General features: G+C 38.5%; 1 protein-coding gene and 1 long non-coding RNA gene across 35 annotated transcripts in view; one reads left to right on the top strand and one right to left on the bottom strand.

The window, feature by feature from the left end:
• LOC113028107 (uncharacterized) overlaps window positions 1-22,606 on the bottom strand; it is a 460,838-nt gene that overhangs the window by 276,009 nt on the left and 162,223 nt on the right. The window lies entirely within an intron of this gene.
• Window positions 1-22,606, top strand: part of ank3b (ankyrin 3b) — a 177,849-nt gene that overhangs the window by 84,836 nt on the left and 70,407 nt on the right. For 25 of the 34 annotated variants that reach the window (XM_080305355.1, XM_080305366.1, XM_080305364.1 and 22 more), the window contains exons 2-8: window positions 2,126-2,227; window positions 2,658-2,756; window positions 6,237-6,335; window positions 8,767-8,865; window positions 14,951-15,136; window positions 16,473-16,496; window positions 21,149-21,247. In XM_080305355.1, the coding sequence (XP_080161481.1) occupies window positions 2,126-2,227; window positions 2,658-2,756; window positions 6,237-6,335; window positions 8,767-8,865; window positions 14,951-15,136; window positions 16,473-16,496; window positions 21,149-21,247 (708 nt within the window). The remainder of the gene's footprint in view (window positions 1-2,125; window positions 2,228-2,657; window positions 2,757-6,236; window positions 6,336-8,766; window positions 8,866-14,950; window positions 15,137-16,472; window positions 16,497-21,148; window positions 21,248-22,606) is intronic. The other 9 variants (XM_080305359.1, XM_080305362.1, XM_080305371.1 and 6 more) reach the window with 1 other exon arrangement.

The following is a 22,606-nucleotide window of genomic DNA, read 5'->3' as shown; positions in this document are numbered from 1 at the left end:
AATCCTGGCACACAGGGACAGATATAAACATGTGCACATACAGCATGTTCACTTCCCTCTTTCAGAATCCTCAGCTCAGCTTGATAATGACACATGTTTGCAGCTGTGACAGGTTAACTGCAAATAGCTCTTCAGCTGCTGCTACTGCTCCCCATGGAGACACAGTTAGTCATCAGGGGTGCTCGCAGTAGATGTTAGGGTTGACTGTGTGTGTTTGGTATAATTATACTCCCTTTGCAAAAAAATACACTTTACTTTTCAAAAACAATAATTTTGGATGCTCCCAGCATCAAATGCAGGTTTGACAGGTTTGTGAGTGTACACTTTATTGAAAACCTAGTGAGGGTTTAGTCATGTTTACTACTGGGTAGCTGTAGCTCAGGAGGTAGAGCAGGTCACTTACTGATCACAAGGTTAGTGGTTTGATCCCTGGCTCCTCCAGTCTGAGTGTGAATGTGTATGAATGTAGTTAGGAAGCAGTCAGTTTAGAGAAAGTGTGTGATTGACTGAATATGGCCAGCACAGGACCACCAGTGTGTCTGCAACTGCCTTTGTACTGGCCCATGTGTGGGCCACATCTGGCAAACCTGGTCTGGACCACCAAAGGGCCGTCATTCTTTGCAGTATGTGGGCATGTGTAAGCACATTCTGTGGGCCAGATCCTGGCCATACCAATTTTGCTGTGTGGGTCAGTAGTCAGTCCCGTGTCTAGCCAGCTTTAAAAAATATTTGTTTTTATGTGTTGATAAGATGGATGTGATCATTTTGTACTAGTATAGTGTTTAGTATAGTGTTAAATCTATGCTCTAACCTGATGTGCATCTTCTCAGAAATGTTGCTACATGTTGTAGTTTTATAGATGCCAACAGCTGTGATAGGCCTGCTTGATAGAAATATTGGTTAACAGAAAGATTAATACCTCTGTAAAAAAAAATGCAATAGGCTGAAATAAATGTAGCATGCTCATTATGCTAATATATAATACTCTGCCAGGTTAGACATGCCATTTTTCACATTTTCATAGTGCTGACAATGCATTTACAGATTAATTTGGTACTGATCTTCTCTTCTTCCTGCATCCAAGACATATTACCTCACTGCAGAGCGTTGTAAGCACACCAGCAGATGAGTGTAAATGAAAATAATGAGCTGCAGTCTTAAAAATGTGGTGTCTTGTGTTCCTAAAGTTGCACAGGTACCACTATGCTTGTTTGTGATGTAATGCTTCCCAAAAGAAAGGCTGCATTAGTGACAAAGTACTTCTACTTCATCTGATTGTGATCAAATGTTATTGATTCTTTATTTAGTTACGTTGATTAGTTTCCTGAAATGTGCCTGAATAGAATATCAGTCAAAACAGGATAGTGAGTTAAATTTCTTAAGATGCAAATGCAAAAATATCTTCTTGCAAGTATCACGATAAATAACTTACTTCTACATATTTAATTTTAAGTCGGGGTTGTCAAATTCAATTAACTCAGTGCAGTTTGATGTTTAGCTTAATCCAGATGTGTCATTGAATCTGTAAAAAAATGTCCCATGCTGGCACCAATCAAACTTGAAAAAATGTATCAAGCAGAATAAATCCTGTGGTTTTTGGCTTGGATTTGGCAGGCTGTGTTTTCTTGGCTGGGTTTTAGGGTGTTTAACCCAGCAGGCATGTTGAAGACCACTTTATTTCTCTCAGACCCACTCTTATAAATGTTTTCCTATTTTGGCTCTTATTCAGCTTCTTTGAGCCCTCAAAGGGTTTACCACACACATTCTAATCTATTCATTTTGGCTAATAACATACAAGCTTTGGGGGATTTACTCAACTTATCTCCTGTTGCAAGGATTCATAAGTAAGCTTTGACACAAAAATAATAGCCTCCAAGTTGTTTTTCTCAACATATTTCCAAAGTATTAAATAGTCTAAAATAAGCTTCGAACATTAAATATTACTGCTGTTTTAGGATAATAAATACTTTTCTTTTTACATAGGAAAAGTTTATTTTAGCAGCATTCGAAGATTCTAATTGTTTGTGCATTCATTTTTTCCTGTGTGTGTCTTTTGTTCAGCTCATTGTAATACATTGTATGTTTAGGATAATAATCATTTTCTCCTGTCTCTGTCTTCCTGCAGACAGACGTAAACGCTTGTTATCTGCGGGCTGCTCGGGCTGGCAACCTTGAGAAAGCGTTGGATTACCTGAAAAATGGGGTTGACATTAATATTTGCAATCAGGTAAGCTTGCTAATAAGACTGCACCATTGTAGAGTTTTTTAAAGTAAAATTTCCATATAAACAACTCAAACCATGTATCCAGTCTTTTTATCGCTGAAACTCCAAACTCAGCTTTAAATTGTAGGAATAGTTCTTCTAGTTATTTATATAATTTGTGAAGCAGGCGCAACCTTAGACTATTGCCATGCCTGCATGGTCACCAATTCAGCCTATGGTTTGTTGTGTTACATTCCCTAAATGCACGACTTACAGGAACTAAACTAAATTAGTTCAAGTATACCAAATGGTTTGGATTCAAAATCACACATAAAGAGTTTATATGTTGAATGTTAGTCTCAATAGAGACCAGATTTGCAGGGGAAAAAGCAAAACAATAAAGATTATTTTAATTTAATCTCCATTCCTCTTCCTCTCTTTTCTTTCTCTCCAGAATGGCCTCAATGCTCTCCATCTGGCTTCGAAGGAGGGCCATGTGGAAGTGGTGGCTGAGCTCATCAAACAGGGTGCCAATGTGGATGCTGCTACTAAGGTGTGTGCCACCCAGGAGTCGCATAAACATACAATCACTCACACAGGCACACTGTGTATGCATGAATTCACAGACACACACACACGCAAAGTTTGCTGAGTCTGCACCTTCCCAAAGTCACATTGATTAAGCAGCAGGAGAGGAGATGAATGGCTGCATGTGAGTAGAGAGGTCAAGTACTGATTTAGTATAAGTCCTGTCACGGACATTCCGGTATTTCACCACATAGGGCTTGTTGGTCTGGTAGTGTATGTAAAGTGTTTGACAGTGAAATGCTCCACTGCATTAAATTTATCCATTAGAAGAAAGGCGATTAAATTCACGATGATTGGATTTTCTGCCATGATGCTGACATCACCACACTAAACTAGGTTAGTGGGAGTAATTAGGTAATAACTCACAATTCTTACAGATGTTTCCCAGCACTGAAGCAGTCTGCTTACAACAATGTTTTTAAAAATACTAATACAGGGTCGTGGTATTAACACCAGAGACTTGCAGCTGATGCTATTTGTGCCCATGTGCCATGCACTATTAGTTTACTTTGTCTGCTTTTTCATTATATTGTTCAAGATAGTTGATGGAGTCCCTCAAACCCTTCTGTAACACATCTGTGCGCATGAAAACTCCAAAATACTGGGTATAAATGTGTAAGCATTTGGTTAGGCTTGATAGTGACTTATTAATACTATCTGAGCATGCTGGAAGTGAGTGAAAAGGCAGATGTAAAAACAGCTCAACAATTAATAAACAAAATTGCAAAAAGCAGCTTAACAGGTGTAACAAGCAAACTGAAGTTGAGGTACCCTGCTACACCAGCTGACAATGTGATCCGATCAGCTAAAACTCTTTAGCAGTTTAAGTAATTTTAGCCTATGAGCAGTTACTGTTGCCCCTGCGAGCTGCTGTGCAACCCCTCTCCACCTGAGCTTCCCCTTTTCATGCTAGTTTTTCATACCTTTATAGAAAAGACAGATCTGATATTAAAACATAATAGTGCACATTTGCAGACAGTCTCTCCAGTAAGAACTTCACAGTGCTGCAAGTAGTTATTCACATAAAACACGATAGGCATGGTTACAGAAACCTAACTTGGTTACTCACATGGGAATTTTGTGTGACTATTCTGTTCTAATCTTTGAAAAGTCAACTTTCTAACTAGAATATCTGTCAGAAATGCTTCCAGAAGGTCAGATACCTTAGGAAACTCCATTATCTGTAACATACTAAAGCTGATAATCCATTATTGTCCAGCTGCATATACAGGTGACATTTAATTGCACAGGGCAGAAAAAACACAAGAACAAGAGAAGAAAAGAGAGGCCTTTGTAGCCCTGCAGGTGTGAGCATTGTAATATATCAATAGTTCTCTGGGACTGTAACCTGAATCCTTCCAGAAGAAGACAAATTCTGGTTTTAATATGTGCTTATATAGTAATTATGCAAGTTTTTAAAGTGTGGCTGTAATGGCAGCCCTTGTAAGTGTTTTATGTGCGACATAAGTGAGCCAAGGAAAGAATACACTACTGTACATTTCATTCAGTCACAATTTATGTTATGCTGTGATGGGGGAAGCACTTCTATTCATATTTAGCTTGAATAGCAAACTAAAACTACAACATTAACAAAAACAACTATGTCAAGGAATGCTACAAAACTAGTCAGAAAATGTCCAATAACAGGTTTTCTCTGAACAGACATGTTACAAAAGCAGTTTAAAGGTGTCTGATGTCTATCCCTCACTCATACAATGGCTCCCAAATGAGCCATGAAAACTTCAAGAATCCCAAATTAATGTCAGAATCAAACCGTTGTATCTTGTTCTAAACTAGATTCAGCAGCAGTAGGAAGGAGAGGCGAAGCATGTGAGGAACGAAGCGAGGTGTATGTGCAGAGGGTTTAGTGGCAGTAAGAATGACAGCATGGCGACAGCTGCTGCTTGCTATGGCTCACACACATATAACAGGTGCATCCATTAGAGCTGCGTATGAGTAATGCACATATCAGACTAGCTCTGCTAGTCTTTTCAGTATGTAGTAGTTTTCTTCTTTGTATTTCCATTTTTTTTCTCTTTCTGTGACTCTTGAACGTTTATCTTCCCATTGCACAGTCTGTATCTGTTATTCAAGTTGAACCAGTGTTCAGAAGTAATGCTATAACCTTAATTTTCACCCTTAACATGTGCATATGTGTTGTTCAGGGTTATGTATATTTAATCTGTATATATCTGTATATGAATATGCTGGGTCTATGGACAAAGGGAAACAGGCAAAGTTTCTTTTGGTTGCACACAGTTAAACACTTGATGTGAAGTGCAAAAGATGCAGTCTTATAATTAGCTAGCTACTGACAACAATTTAGCTGTTTATGTTTTCAAATGAACAGTATCTGACAGTTACCGTAGACTGTGTTAGGGGCCTAACAAGTTATAAATAATGTGGCATCACCAACAACAACAGTCCTATAAAAGGACAGGTAAAGCATTGCTCTAGAAATGCTGTTTATTTTGGTAACAAAGCGCAAGACCAAGTTGACTGGTTATGAAGTATTAGTGCTTGCAAGTTAAGGCTAATAGGCTAACTGCTGGTGTCCTGACTGTTGGGCTAGTGCACTTGACTCAGTCGTGTCATAGTTAGCAGAGCTGGACACATCAGGATGCTCTAGTACTCGATAAGTTAACTACTGTTAAATGCCAAAGTAAACAAAGAATAAAATTCATGCTAGTAAAGTTAGCATCAGTTTCTAGCATCAATCAGCAGACCAGCTAATGGATTCAGATTGTGTGCTCATTTTCATTCAGTGGGCAGCCCTTTAATCTGTGCTCGCCAACAGAACAAAAGACAGTGAAAATGAATGATATTCATGAACAGATATGAACAGATTTTGATTTGTAGACTTATTCAGTTTGTCAGTCTTCTGTTTTTGGGGGAATATGCTCTCTCCAAGCTTTACATTATAAATTATATAAATTATATTACAAGGTGCAACTATTATTTTGTTAGCCTAATTTTATTTATAGTTTTTGAGATTAGCGCTAATCATAGTTTGCATATACACACACAGTCCCAAAGTTATATTAATTGTCCTTTCCTGTGAATTCTAATTTATGATTTACAGACATCACAGACAATGATATCATATTGCAGCAAATATTAAGGTTTGATTGAGATAGGACTTTAATAAAAAGTGATATTTTTCACTCAATTTGCAGCAATCAGACACTGAAGCTTGTAAAAGTGCTTTAAAAGCTTCCATAGCATTAAGTCAATCCATGCTGCTTTTAACTCTCCTGCACTCCCCCAGAGAGATATGTGTGCAGTTTGCACTTCTGCTGTAAACAAGCAATATGCAAAACATTTCTCCTGTGTGACTCATAAACATCCACATAGCCCAGGCCTTTACATGCATCCAAAAAGCTAAAAATAATTCTTCCTAAGTTTTCCTAAAATTTTAAATGTTTGTTTTGTTTCTGTTCTTTAGAAAGGAAACACTGCCCTCCACATAGCTTCTCTTGCTGGACAGACAGAGGTGGTGAAGGAGCTTGTCACCCACAGTGCCAACGTCAATGCTCAGTCTCAGGTAAGGCATCCCCTCTCGAAAACACAGACACATGAACTCACAAGGCTGTACGGCGAAATCATCTCTTTTGGAAGACCATGTTTGAATTCGTGCATTCATCCAGAAGAATGTGTACATACAGGGTCCATTTGTGTGTGTGTGTGTGTGTGTGTGTGTGTGTGTGTGTGTGTGTGTGTGTGTGTGTGTGTGTGTGTGTGTGTGTGTGTGTGTGTGTGTGTGTGTGTGTGTGTGTGTGTGTGTATTTGCTTGCTGTGTCAGCAACTCTGCTGTGCAGCTTAGCCCACATTCGATAGTCAGCATGCGCACACACTCACAGTGGACTTGTCACCACAGCAACTATAACGATGTCACTGTGAAGGCTTTGGCTGCAGCTGATGAGAGGAAGAAAATGACATCAGTATTGATGACCTTTAATCTTTAGTGCTGACCTAAACTTCTTTCCATCTCCGATTTTACTTGAAGAGTAGGAGAAGGTCAATTGATTTTAATGCAAATTCTAGTAGTTACCAGTGTACATCACCAATGTCCATCACTGTACCAGATTTATTCATTACAATGCAGTTGCAGTACTTGGGTTAAAAAGTATCTTTAGCTATCTGCACAGTGCCACGTTCTTTTTCCCAGTGTGAACTTCAGCATTTTGTCCTTTCTTTTTCTACTGACACTTGATTCCACAGTAGAATTACAGTAACAGGCAATGTGAAGCTTTAGTTTTTAACCATGCAGTCAAATTTGTGTCATTTAAACACTAAAAGAAAGAGTTAGTTTTGTATGACAGTATGTTTATGTGGGACTGTAGCCTCAGGTTTACGCTGTTAGCTGGTAATTATGAGACAGTGCATTTCAGCACTTCTCATGGAGTAACATGAAAATAATCTAACAAGCAGTGTAACGAAATTGCTCTCTTCAAGGAATAATTAAGTAACAAATAATTTGTAATACGTTACTGTGTTCACGGTGTCTGAGGAGTAAATGTTTAGGATCTCTCCAACAGTAATGGGTGGTGCTTATTCTCTTCTCACATTAAAAGGAGCTTATAAACCAGAGTGTCACTATAGCTTAGTTTTTTGAACAGGCAACCCATATGCTGAAGGCTGCAGGGGCCTTGTTTCAAAAATGACCCAGTCTATTTCCTCCATGTTAATCCCCATTAGTCTCTCTCTACTTTTCTGTCTATGCTTAACTGTCCCTGTCCAATAAAGGATAAAAATGATTGTTCTGAAAAATGCTTTATGGAGACAGGAGGGGGTCTTCTTCTCTTATACTTTCTGGGTCACTAGACACACCGGGGACATATAATTACGATTCAAAAGAATGAAAAAGTGGATTTCGCATAATTTGCCCCCTTTAAATTATGCGTATAACGAGGAAAGCATTTGGTGCAGTGACACTAGAATAACTACAAAGAATGGAAGAGGAGGATGAAGAGGAGTTTTTTTGCATGCTGAAATGGTTTTTGGATGCCTGTGTTGCTATGGAGATATGTTTTCTTATATCTAGTGTGGTAACACACACACACACACTTGTCAGATTCAGCCCCACACTGACTTTTATCTACACTCTTATTAGGTGTGAGGTATGTGTTGAGGTGACGGTATGTACACTATGATAACGCTGCTAGAATATAACATTTGTGTGGGGTGGTGGAAGTCAGGTAAAAATAATCTCCCTGCTTTCAAGTATGATTGGGTCATCATAGTTTTAGTGTATAATAGCATGTGTGGCAATCAAGTTTTCTGAAAATTAAATTAAGAAATCTTTTATAGAATAAAAACCTGTTCTGCAGTCAATTTCACGCCTGACACATCAAGGTGCTTTATCACATTAATGCAGAAATCCTATAAACCCAATATTGCCAAAAAGCAGTACTGCTTATTGATGTTTCAGCACTGCCCACAATGACCTAATGTAAGCAGAGATATTAACAGGATTAATCACCTTATCACCTGACTCCTTGATATCAGTCTGGCCAACATTTGTTGTGTTTTTATTTTATTAACACTAGTTTTCTTAATCATTTGTATTGTAACTTCATTTAGTTTATTTTGTCAAATGTGTTTTACTGTACAGGTTCTATATCTTTCTTTAGAAAGAAGGTATAGATCTCTACATAATGTCTTTTAGTCCACATGCGGAATTTTATTCATATTTCTCTTTTTTCCGATAAGGGTCATTATTTTATATAACTGGAATTTAACTGAGACACTATTATTTGGTACTAATAGAAGTAATTTTTTTCTACAAGCACGCAAACACTTTATCAATATATACAAAATAAAGCATGCATCGGTGTCCTTGCGCTGTTTTTGTCTTGGTAAAGTTTCATTAATTACCTCTAATGTTTAAATTCCCTATCCTTGTGACACATAGATCGAGAATGTGTCAGTCTTTAAACATTAACAGCATCATTTCTTCTTTTGTTTCTCTGCAGAATGGCTTCACTCCGCTGTATATGGCAGCGCAGGAGAATCACTTGGATGTGGTGCAGTTCTTATTGGACAATGGCTCCAGCCAGAGCATCGCCACTGAGGTAAAGGCAGTCTCTCATACACATACACAAAACACAAAGACACAACCTAACATGTGTTTGCACATGCTCACAAACCCATAACATCTTCTAACAGCTACCAACCCCCTCTGTAATTACACTGCAACATTATCACCATCGGTTTCTTTGTTTCAAATGTTAGATTAGTGCCTGCACCCGCTAGACGACCGGTGTAACATATGAGGTCACTGTTTATTAGGGTTAGAAAAAATAATTATTTTTCAGAGATTAATCTGTTGCCTAGAGGGAGTAAAGAGGCAGAGTGATTAGAGTGAAGGAGGTAGAGACGGGAGCAGCAGCATGTGTTCGTTCAGAGTGACCTTGACTGTCTTCAGCTGCCAGCAGAGGGAGGAACCGGTGACGTTAACAGGAGAAAAAGCATGAGTGGCGAGACCAAATGCTACGCTGTGAGTGTGACACAGCGATCCATCATCTGCAGTAGTAAAGCAGACGGCCGACTGCCACCACTGCAAGACTAAAGTGTGACGATCGTTTTTCATTTTAGTCACATCTTTCTGATGCATAATCATTCTAACTGACACATGAAAAAACTTTAGAATTTCTTCCAAACAAGTTAATTGTCCTTTCATACAAAATGTAGGGTTAGGCTAAGGTTAGCACCAATGACGATGTAGACCTCAGAGCGTTAACAAGAAGAACTCATTCTGAGTATGAATCATTTAAATACAAGCATCTGTACATTTTAAATTTTGGCTATGTTGTTGGGAATATTAAAGTCTAGATCACACGTGGGCAAAGGAGGGCCAGGAGGTCCCTGAAGTATCTCGATCCAGTCCACCACATGTTCAAAGGAGAATAAAATGAGCATCTAGCGATATATACATATACAGATGCAGTTATAAATTGTAAACTGAAGCAGCGTGCAGAACACATAAAGGTTATACTGTCATGATGTTATTCTATACGTGCTGTCCATTTAGTTTTTGGCTTCTGTACCTTAAATGTTGCATTCAGTTCTAACAGGTCATTTAATTTCTGCTAGTGATGCAGAAACATCTCATAAATATAGTTCTTTTTTCAGCTTTTATTCTGTATAAAACAGCTGTTATTTGAGCAAACATTATTTAAAAAGTTTTTAGATAGGGATTAATACACACGTTGTGCTCTAGTGAAAAATAATGACAGGATAGGAAACAATGAAGCTCCAAAGTGTACAAAGATAAAAAAATACCAGGTATCAGATACCCGCACAATGTTGTAAGTGGGATCAATCAGACTAAAATATACTTTAAAGCTTTAGTTTGAAGGTAATTAGAGAGGTGCCTTTTATGTTCTGCTGATGTGTTCTGCAAATGCACATTTGATGCTGCTTTTATCTTATTAGTATTAGTATTAGTGCGGTGTTTACAGAACTGTGTCTGAGACATTTCACTCAGGCCTTCGTGGCACCTCATTTTTCCTCCTCGTCTTTCTTCCTTTTCTCTCCTCCTTATTTCTTTTTCATGCCCTCCATCATTCTTTTGTCTGCCTCCGACTCCTCCTGCTCGCCCTCTTATTCCACCACATCTCACTCTTCCCCTCTTTTCACCCTTTTTGTGACTACTCCAGTGGGGTGAGACCAATGTGAATTATTCATGTGAGGAAATATATCTATGAAGCAACTCCTGCTGTTTAATAATTCAGGTTTAAGCATTTAATTAGAGAACAAAGCTTTTATAAGAAATATTTGTCTATATTTGAGCATATTAGAATCATCTTTTTTGCCATCACTTTATAAGGGGCTTTACAAAATCTCTTTATTTTTAGTGTGCAACTTTGCTGATACCCCATCAGAATAACTTGATTTTTTTAATAACTCGCTTTGTATTGTTCAAAAACTGGCTTGTGCTATTTTGGTAAGAAGGAAATTGTGCTCTGTCACTTTCCATTTTTAAGCTTTTAAAGGAAGATCAAAACCCTGTCTTTGCCTTTTTGTTTGCAGCTGCTGATGCTGTTGTTTGAGTCCCAAAGTATTTTTAGGACATTAGACTAGTTTTTTTTCTCTTTTCCTGATTCCTAAATCAGATGAAACGGGAGCTAGTGCTTAGGGATGGATTGTGACCTTTAAAATTCTTACAAAGCCTAAATTTATGCATTTGAATGTGTTTGTGTGCCCAGGGGTATGCGCATGTGTGGGTGTGTTTTGCAAACATGTTTTTGGATCACATTATGAATGTGTGTCAGCCTGTTTATGCACGTGCCTCTGTGTGTGTGTGCGTGTCTGTGCAGGCGAGGGTGTGTTTGTTTCTCGCCCTCACTGATTATTTGTGTGAGCGGCGTTGGATCTCTGAGGGAGGAGTTTCGGCTTTAATGTGTGGGTGTCTAGTGATGCAGAGTTGGTTTTATCTAGACAGTTGGTGTCCTGTATAAACATACAAGTGTGCACACAGACACACATAAACACACAAAGACACACATACGTGCAGAGTATATTGTTTTCCTTGCAAGGAATCTTTCCTTTGATGAGTCATAGACGCTCTCCTAGTAGCATCTTACGTTTATCTTACTGCCTGCGTGAGTCAGTGTCTACATATAGTGTGTGTGTGTGTGTGTGTGTGTGTGTGTGTGTGTGTGTGTGTGTGTGTGTGTGTGTGTGTGTTTGTGGGCAGTATGCAATCTCATCTTGTCTGCATCCTAGTATGTGTCCATTCGCAGCTTAATTTCCTTTCCGTTTGTTCTTAAGTGAGACACTGAACTTACTAAAGCACTTACAGTATCTAAAACTAAAATGCCTAAATTGCTGAATGGTTATGTGTAGGGCTGTGCGATATGACCAAAATCTCATATCCCGATATAAGAATTCTATCGTCCCGATAACGATATAAATCACAAAAATGTAACATTTTCTGTAAATTCTGTGAATCTTGGGCAGCTCGACTTGCAGGAAGTGTTTCCAGCTGCGCGTCCTTTACCCGGAGTCGAGTGTTTTAACCGATGCATGAAACGATACATTTTTAGACATAAGTTGTAACGGCCGCCGTTTTCTTTGTATTTATTACACGGCGTGCTGCGGGGAAAAGCCTGTTCTAACGTTTGAGTCTAAGGTCTATTTTTTTAGCACCTGGCGGCTCTTTTTTACTTCTCATCCGTAAATAATCTGCTCTTTCACGTTATTCAGTTTATTTTGAAAAGTCTCAACAGGATCGTGAGCTTTATTGTGAAAGGTTTATGTGGAACATAAACAAGCAGACACGCGATGGTGTTACCGTCGTTGTTGCTAACCAAAACGCATAAAAACAGGCGCTTGTCCATCCCTAATGTGGTTATATTAAATATAAGAGAAAGAGAGAACTTTACGAAATTAATATAGCCACTACAGTGACCATCAAAACAATGAAAAATATTGCCGTAAACAGTTTATTTTGCGACACCACGAAACCAACGATAGCGTAAAATGAAACGATAGATGTTTTTATATCGTCAGCCCTAGTTATGTTATTGCCCTTTACTTGTTCAGCGCCTGTATGTAAATTTGATCATAGGGACTTAAATATTGTTGAATTATAAAGGTGACTGCCAGTGTCTCAGTGTCAACTAGTGTCTTGAGTTTAACCATAAAGCAGCCAAGCTATTTTACAGTAACAGTTTTATGATAACCTCATATTTTATACATAACTTAACCCTGGAGAACCCATGGGGTCAGAGCCGACCCTATTGGTTTACTAGGGAAACCATGGGGTCAAATTTGACCGCATGGGTTCTCCAGGGTTAATCTACCGTAAGACGTAATAATTATCCACGACACACAAGAATCGCTGTTCCTAGAAGATTGCTCAGAATTTAGTGAAACTTGCGCACAGTGGTCATATAAGGGGTTCAAATTCACTCAGAATCACATTTTCTTCTACATTAAAGTTCAGTTTAATTCAATTCACTTTTATCTATATAGCACCAAATCACAACAACAGCCACCTGAAGACGCTTAATATTGTAAGGTAAAAGCCCTACAATAATACAGAGAAACCGCAACAGTCAGACGATCCCCTGTGACAAAGCACTTTAGCAACAGTGGGAAGGAAAAACTCCCTTTTAAGAGGAAGAAACCTCTAGCAGAACCAGGCTCAGGGAGGGGCAGCCATCTGTGGCAGATGATTGTCATTGACATTCTGGTTTAAAATAGTTGTGTTTATGTTTGTCAGACAAACATGTTTATGCGAGAAAGGAGTTAACCTGAAAGATCTCCTTCACATGAACTGTTTTTATTGTCAGTTTGGGTGTTAACCATCTGCCTTTAAGGCTTGCTAGCTACGCAGCATTCTGTTAGCCACTGTTCACTGCAACTCTGACTCTAACATGCATAACATGCATCTTTCTCAGCCCTACTACAGTTAGTATCTTTCCTAATTTAGCTCTCAACAAGTTCCTAAGGAGTTCTGTTTTCTATGACAATGTCAGGCATTTTACTCATGGGGGCACCAACACAAAAACACCACCCACAGAAGATTATAGTTTTCGGTTTTTAATCATGCCAGCTGCCGACTGAATGGATGAATAGTTTGATAGCTGCCGAAATGTTTTAAATATAGAGCGCAATCTGTGAGTGCCAACTTAAGAATCTGTCATTTTATGCTTCTTCCGTGTTGGACGTCAGTAGACAGGCATCAGATTTAATGTGTGTAATCTGAAATTATGAACTTGAAGTGAAAATGTGTAATTGAATTCACTGAGAGTATTAGTCACATTCACAGCAGCAAGAAAATAAAAGTTCAGGCTCTGAGAGAACAAAGGAGACTTGATTAAGTCTCTCATTGTCTTATAAAAGCGACGTGCCTGAATCACGAACAGCTGTCACTTTACCAGCTAGAAGCAGCTACAAACGTATCATATGCCATCTCTGAAAGTGTGACTGTCAGCTGACATCAAGAAGAAAAGAGTGTCCGTGATTATTAAGATGACATTTTAGGACTCTTAGCTCTGATTAAGGTTGTGTTGAAACCTCCAAAAGGAGATACAAGCACACGCCTCTTCTTGCCCCATACTTACAGATGGCGTCCAAACTGCAGTGCTTCGGATGAGAAAAGAATACTAACGTGACTCTGGAGGCACACTGGCCCTGTGTCCCTCTCATCTGCTTTATAAGCCGACAGCCCTTCTGATTTATATCATGCAATTTTACAGAGGATGGCCAGGCTGTAAGGACAGCAGGCAGACACCTCAAGGGAGTTTGATTCGATTTTTTTGGCTGATGATTTAAAGCACCAGCAGCCAAAAGAAGTCATGTATAAAACATGTTTAATTCCCACTGCAGGACTTTAAATCACATCAGGTGAGCTTTGGAAAATGTGACCTGGTGTGCTTAAATACTTTATATCTTTATATATGTAGGTTTACCCACCACTTTTTTCCAGACTTAAATATATTATTATATATAAGGCTGATATTTTTGCTGATTTTCATGGACTTTACAACTTTTAATAGAAAGAAAATGAAAGTAGAAGCAGCTGGTGGTCAACACATTTTTGCTTTACATGCAAAATATTCCCAGTTTGATTCCGGGTGGAGACACAAATCCAGTGTCAGGGGTTTCACAAGTCAGTTTAATCCTAGTGATGGTCCCAAGCTCAGATAAAGGGGAGGATTCCTTCAGGAAAGGTATTTAGTAAAAAAAAAAAATCTGTGCCGAATCAAATATGCAGAGCCGTCTGCTGTGGTGATCTATTGGGAAATAAGAGAGCAGTTAAAATGACTTCGTAGTAGTGTAAGCAGCAGTTCCTAAACTCAGATGAGTTTCTTGAAAGTTCTTCTAAAGATAGTCATGTTTAAGACATTTGCTCTTTTCTACCAATTTTACCATTGTTATTATTTTATTATTATTATTATGATGCTTCCGATTTGGCCCAAATACCTGAAAAACTATTGACATTCACCTTCAGGCTTAGTTATAATTTCTAGTGCAATAGCAAGTGTTAGCTTGCTAAGCTAAGAGGTTTTACGTAATAAAATATGTGCATTACATTAGCATGTATTCACTGCCATTATACCGTATGTTTGCATGCTGTTGTTAAAGAGTGTCATACTTTGGGAAAATTACATTTATATCTTACAGTTGACTTTTTCTGGTTTGCAGGATGGTTTCACTCCGCTGGCGGTTGCACTGCAGCAAGGCCATGACCAGGTAGTTTCCCTTTTGCTGGAAAATGACACCAAGGGGAAGGTCCGCCTCCCAGCGTTGCACATCGCTGCACGTAAAGATGACACCAAGGCTGCCGCCCTCCTCCTCCAGAACGACCACAATGCTGATGTGGAGTCTAAGGTATGAGCTATGAGCTGGACTACACTTCTCACAATGACCTGCTGTTTTGTTGTGTCTGAGATCTGGTCTTACTCATTCATAGTCCCATGACACCTTTCATGTATTATGGGTGCGATTCCTGTTACGTCTTTCTGTACGAAGGTACCTGCCAGGGTTAGCGGTGGTTAGATAACTGCTGACCGTAGCATACAAACATCAAGGTGGGCTACATCTTCTCACTTTACTTCAGTCATGAGAGGGAATAAGGATATTTCCAAACTATTACACCTATTTCTTTTTTTCCAATCATGTCTAAAGACTTTATTTCCGTTGGTGATGTAGAAAACAGAACTATTTGTCTTTTAAAAATCCCATTTTCTGTTTCCTTTACTTTCGGTCTGAGATTTAGTGACTGAAGTCTCACAAAACAATAAACTGTCCATATATCAAACTACATTTAATATAATGTACATAATTCAATTATTTCTGTATATTAATGACAAAAACTCCAATCTCAAAACCAGTGATATAACTGAAATGTAATGTAATGGGATAAACCCCCAAAACATCAAAAATATTTACAAGTAACATAGGTTAAAATGTCATTTGTATTTTATTTGCATGGAACCGACCGTCAATCACATATTACATATCATAGGATAGGGCAGAAAAGAGATTGTCTTTGCTAAAGACTAAGATGCTTTTAAAAATCTATATGAAAACTAAGAATAGTCTACTAACAACACAATCGTTCAAGACTTCCATTAATATGGAATACATTTTGAATTATGTGATTCTCTGGATTAATTAAGGGTACACCTTAAGCTGTGGCCTTGACTACCCTCCCCCCAATACACCTGTATACTTGTGGTGTGTGTGTATAATCCCCACAGGGTATCATTGGGCTATGAATATTTATAAGTTCCTTCTGTTGTTCTGTGTTGATAGTTCTATTAGTCATTTAAGTCCCAGACAAGTTTTCTGTGGGACAAAAATTGAGCAAGTGTTCATATTTTGGATTTTTAGAGGCACTCAGGGCAAGAAACAATATCATCAAAAACAACATTACAGCTACATTTACCCCAAGGACCATTCTCATTGTAGAATAAATACACACTGTAAGGGAGAGTTGCAGTCCATTCCCCAGTTTTGTGTACTTCTATGTGACTGCTTTTTGGTTCTTTTCGTTGTTTACAGCCACATTGTCACATACCCATCCTACAGCTTGATGCAACCATGATGTCGGTGTTGCAGTTGTTCTTGTTGTGGTGCACTAACCACCTCATTCTCTCCTCCTCCTTTTGTTCCTCCCTCTACTTGTTCCTTTTTCTTACAAATCCCCCCTTTTCCCTTCTAGATGATGGTGAATAGAACAACAGAGGTACATCTTCTCTTCTCTTCTCTTCTCTTCTCTTCTCTTCTCTTCTCTTCTCTTCTCTTCTCTTCTCTTCTCTTCTCTTCTCTTCTCTTCTCTTCTCTTCTCTTCTCTTCTCTTCTCTTCTCTCCTCTCCTCTCCTCTCCTCTCCTCTCCTCTTCTCTCCTCTTCTCTTCATTGTTCACTCATGGTCACCATTGCAAAGCCTTCTGTCTGCTAGCATGAGCACTAGCACTAAATGCTGGCATGAAAGCTTTTGCTGCTGAACCCATGTGCCCATTTTTTTAAGCCTGCATGGCATTTTGACTTTTTTATTTCTGTGTACGCAGTTGCTCGCTGCTATAGTTTATAGCATTGTAAATTCAGCAGCGCAGTGCCTCTGGAGGATTCACAGCGTTTCACTTGCTCCTCATTTTGTCATGTTACAGCCTTATTCCAAAATGAATTAAATCCATTATTCACCTCAAAAATCTACATGCAATAGCCCATGATGACAAAATGAAAAAAACCTTCCTTGAAAATCTTAAAAAATTTATTAAAAGTAAAAAGCTGTCTATATAACATCCCATAGTTGACAGTGCATGTCTGAGCGCAAACCAGGCCATAAATTCCAAGAAATTGCCTCCGAGACAGGATTGTATTGTGACACAGTTCTTGAGAAGGGTACAGAAAAACTTCTGCAGCATTGCAATTACAGTCCAAAGTCTTTTTCAGTATGATGCTGCTGTACAATCTTGGCTGTTTTGGGGCAATTTCTCTCATCCTTCTCTGCAGAACCTCCCAAGCCCCATCAGGTTTGATGGGGGGCGTCGATGTATAGCTGTTTTCAGATCTCTCCAGAGACGTTAGTGTGGTTTCAAGTCTGAGCTCTGACTTGGCCACTCACAGACATTCACAGAGTGCTCGCAAAGGCACTACTTTGTGTTCCTGGCTGTGTGCTTGCAGCCGTTGTACTGTTGAAAGATGAAGCAGGTTATCGTCAAGGATGTCCCTGTACATTTCTGCATTCATCTTTCCAATTGACCCTGACTAGCCTCACAGTTACTGCTGCTGAAAACATTCCCATAGCATGATGCTGCCACCACCATGTTTCACTGTAGGAATGGTATTGGCCAGGTGATGAGTGGTGCCTGGTTTCTTCCAGACATGATGCTTGGCATGCAGATCAAAGAGTTTGTGGTTTCACCAGACCAGAGAATTTTCATTTCTCATGGTCTAAGAGTCTTTCAGATGCCTTTTGGCAAACTCTAGTCCTGTGCCTTTTACTGTGGCGTGCCTTCCATCTGGCAACTCTACCATACGGGCTTGATTAGTGGAGTGCTTCAGAAACCTTTTTCATTAACGGATGTTGGAGGTCACTGTGCTCATTAGAATCTTTAATGCTGCAGACTTTTTCTGTACCCTTCCGCAGATCTGTACCACAGTACAATCCTGTGTCGTCGGCCTACAGACAGTTTCTTGGACTTTATAGCTTGGTTTGTGCTCTGACATGCACTGTTAACTATGCAACCTTATATAGGCAGTTTTTAACTTTTAATAAATTTGCAACAATTTGAAACAAGCCTTTTTCACTTTGTCATTATGGGGTATTTTGTAGAATTTTGAGGGGAAAATGAACATATTCATATTCCATTTTGGAATAAGGCTGTAATGTGACAAAATGTGGAACCAGTGAAGTGCTGCATATACTTTCCAGATGCACTGCATAATGTATTTCTACACTAGGGTAATACCATCAGTATATCATCACAGTCATATTACACATAGCACTTTGCAGAAAAATAATACCTACTTGATTTTAACTTAATGTAAATAAATGTATTTTATTTTTGTTTCATGGTTTATATAAGTGCAGTCCAAGATACATTCAACGTCTTCCAGTTCCAGTACAATACCAGTGTATAGCCTCCTGTTGTCCAAAGTTCCAGCTTTTTGAGTCCGAACCAGCCAATATCTGATATAAATATCTATAAGTTTATAGTCCCTGCATCTAAAATGATATCTGGTTTTAGATTACTGTGTAAAATGTTCTTGGGAACATCTACACCATGTGTCCAAATTATTATTACATACATTTAACCTATATTTGTAAAAGTGTAATGCAAAATGCCTCAAATTTTTTGTCCAGTCTCACAAGGTTAAAGGATCCTCAAAAAATTCCTAGATGAAAAATTCCAGATGTGGATTCAAAAGTAAAATTTTTCGAAGTTGTGCCAAGGTATGGTGGCTTTGAAAGGTCAAACGCACTTCAACCGAAGGAAACAGTAGAGACTAGAAATAGGCTCCAAAAGTGCACAAATCACAACAGGAGTTGAATAAAACACAATGAAAGTTGAATTATTATAACAGGAAAAAACTAAAACCTTAAAACAATCCTGAAAAGTTTCTGAGGAGACACTAATGTGACAGAACAGCTTCATAACAAACTAACAGTAAATAGAATAGGGAACGTGCATTATATGAATTATGCAATTAAAGTACACATTAGCTAGCATCTTTTTCGTCCTCACAACACAGATGAATCCTCCACTTCTTTTAAGCGTCTCCCAGTGCAATCCTTATTGTGTTTCGGTTTCCTTTATTTCAGGAGCTGTTCTGTCACGTTAATGTCTCCCCCAAAAATATTTCTGTTGTGTTTTTTCTGTATTTTTCCTACTTCTATTTTGTTTTTATTCAACTTCCATTGTGTTTTGTGTTGTTTTACTGCAAATCTGCCCAAAACTTTTGGAGTAATGCTGAAAACAAAGAGACAAACCAAACCATTACTAAAATGTCTTTGGTGGAGTTAATTGAGCTTCTATCAGTGAAATCCAGCAGGGTACCAACACAGGATTAGGGGGGAAAAAAGAGCTCAGCAGAGGCATCAAGGTGTAAGATTTGAGTTTGCATAACTTAAAAAAAGAACTTTATCTTTACCATAAATCCAGAGTTTATGGGACGCATGAAATCATCGTGGTCATCGGGAAGATAAACTGCTACAGCACAGCCTAATTTTTATTCAAATTAAATAAAATCAACAAAGAAAATTCTTTTGTTGATGTGATTTTTCTCATGCAAAAAGTAGCAGTAGGCAGTTCATGTGAATACTGCTGTGTTCGCATACTCTTCATCTTGACTTCATTACTGGGTACATTCTCATTTATTCTAAAATATGATGTTTAGAATTACAATGTAAAGTTTTAAATGTAACTACAATTTATGTAATATTTTTTATTCATTTTCTTGTCAAGAGTAAGATATTTTGCAATAACTGGGGAGCTAATGACAAGCTTCAGTTGACTTCAGCTTATCATACTGTAGCTTAAGGATTACAGATGGGGAAAATAGCTAGTTTGAGTGGTTTTGTTCATACAAAGAATTGTGATTTTACAGAAGTGAATGCCCTGAACCCTTACATGCTTGTAACATGTAACTGTATCCAGCAGTAATGGGCATTGGTTTATCAGACCATTGCACCCAGCTGACATGTGAAATGACGTGTTGGAAACCACATCAGTTAGCAAAGCAAAAACTCAAAAAGAACTTTGAAATAAAAAAAAAGCATTAGCTAGTCTTGTTGTCTTTTTAGAGTTGTATTTATGTGTGTTGTGTAATATCCTTGTGTTGTTGACATGTCTTTCTCCCTTCACAGTAGCATCTCTCTGTACTGTGATCCCACTTGAGTTACAATATTTTTATTTGTTATTTGATATAGAAACATAAATTTTTTGGCATGCACTGCTTGTTGCTGCAACAAATAATTTGGGGGAAAATAAGCTAAGAATGAACAGTTGGAAATGATCAAACTAAATGAATGATTTCTTTGTTTTTTTTAAGCCGTTCATGTTCAGTGAGCCGGTAACTTAAAAGTCTTCAAGAAATGGCAATAGTTTAGGCTTTTCAGTCACTGTTTCTTAAAAGCAGTCTTACAAACTCAACTAAAATAGATGCATGCTCACCTGCATGCTGCTTCCTGTCAGATAAAAGCATATAGCAAGGAGTTTTTTTTTTAGGAATGAAAGCAAAAGCTTAATGAGACACTAAGTATTTGCATTTGTTTTTTAATCTGCATGCTTGTTTTATTTGGTAGGTTCTTATTTTTGTTTGTATTGTGTCAGACATTGTTAAATGCTATATACTTACCACAATAATTTCGCAAAAAAGTTGAAATATGCAGTCAGTGGCCACTTTATTAGGTACATCTGCAAACCTTAATATAAACATACATGTTAGCATTCTCTTTTGATCGACATTGTCAGTCAGGTGGAAACAGAGATGTTACTGAGGTGGCAATTTGCATTGGACAAATTTATATTTGAATTTCAATCTGTCCAATAGAAAACCAGCATTAAGCAAACAGTTAAATTAATGCCAATTGCCCGTCATAAGAATAATTGGTAGTGCTGTTGGACTTTATCAGCTTGCCTAATAAAGTGGCTAGGGAGTTTGTGTTTCTTATGAAAGTCCACTCCTTTTATGCTGAAATTTTCAAAGCATGTCTGACTCCTGCTCAGCTCTGGTCTGCTGTGCTCTGTTAGTCTGCTTTTAGCAAGATGCTCTTACATGTAATGTCCAATCATGCTTTGCTTATGGCTCATTATTAGACAGTTGCTACTTCTTTTTCCTTCCTCTTTAATTGTTTCTCTTCCTGTGTGTCTTGTTTCTCTCGTCTCTCTCAGAGCGGGTTCACTCCTCTGCATATTGCGGCTCACTACGGCAACATCAACGTAGCAACACTGCTGCTTAACAGAGGGGCAGCTGTGGACTTCAAGGCGAGGGTAGGTCCTTCACTTCAAAGGCGACAAGCGCGCCTGCACACACACACACACTCACACTCATATCTACATGCAGAGTGCTGCTGCAAACCTTCATACCAAAACTTTTACTTTATGCAGGGAAGGATGTGCAGGAATTTTTGCTTGCCTGTGTATATAATTCCACAGCTGTACTTGTCACTCTCCTGGAGGAAACATTCACATGCAGTCCACGTTCTATCTGATCCCACAGACTGTAGGAATGGATGCAGCAGTTATGGATTTTGATAGCTGGTGGTTTGTGAGTGTGTAAGTGTTAGACCAAATACGCACTTACCATGTGGAAACAACCTAAAACACACGTCTCATACCATAATTTACTCAGGAAAGTGGCCTCTTTTCTAATTTTCTCACCCAATGTGCCATTTATTTGATTTATTCATAAATGTTACAGTTATGCTTCCCTAAATATATGTTAAAAGTGGGCACATTCATGAGCAAATGAATCTATAACAGAATCCACTCAAACATTATCTTCTGCTTATCTGAAGTCGGGTTGCAGTGTCAGCAGGCTAAGCTGGGTTTTTCAGACTTTCCAATTCCTACAGGGAGATCCAAAGGCATTCCTAGACATGATGAGATAAATAATCTCCAGTATGATCTGGGTCTGTCCCAGGGTCTCCTCCAAGTTGGGCATCCCAGAAAACCCAGAAGGGAAGCTCCCAGTCGATTTCTGAATCACCTCAGTTGGCTTCTTTCCACATGAAGGATCAGTGGCTTTACTCTGAGCTCCTCTATGTCTGCAGCTGAGCCCACCCTTTTATATTTGCACCCTTATTTTTTTGCTAACTATGCACATTTCATCACCATAGGTGAGAAGTTGGGCAACACGAGCATTAATCCACATGTACACCACATGCTCCACCTTCCCATCACTCATGAACAGATTACAAAACATGAATAGAAGTTGTTTCTTTTCCATGTCTATAATGTCAGTCAAGTAACTTCTAATGTTCCAAGTTAGGATTAAAGGTGTTTGTCTTTTGATGTGTTTTGTCCAGATTCAATAAATGCATCACTTTACTCAAAACAGAGAATAGTCATGCCGGCCTCTCTGATTCCTTTGTGCCACAAAGAGCTTTATTTTTTTCCCCAAGAACCATTAAAAACACACCATTGAGCCACACCCTCACACTCAACCCTCACTGCAACCATGCACAGTAGGGGTGGGCCAGTAATTACATTTAAATTGTGATTTTTCTGCTAACAATATGAAAACAAGATATTGAGCTAAAGCAGTGAATGTGCCGCATTCTGTTTTATCAGGATGTTCTCTCTTCATCGTGTTTTTTGAATGCGGGATGTTCCTTTCCTCTACCGCAC

The sequence above is a fragment of the Astatotilapia calliptera genome, chromosome 8 (genome assembly GCF_964374335.1).
Source record: "Astatotilapia calliptera chromosome 8, fAstCal68.1, whole genome shotgun sequence".
In the NCBI taxonomy this organism is placed as follows: Eukaryota; Metazoa; Chordata; class Actinopteri; order Cichliformes; family Cichlidae; genus Astatotilapia; species Astatotilapia calliptera.
The sequence above is the reverse complement of the archived record's forward strand: the minus strand, read 5'-3'. Positions and strand labels throughout refer to the sequence as shown.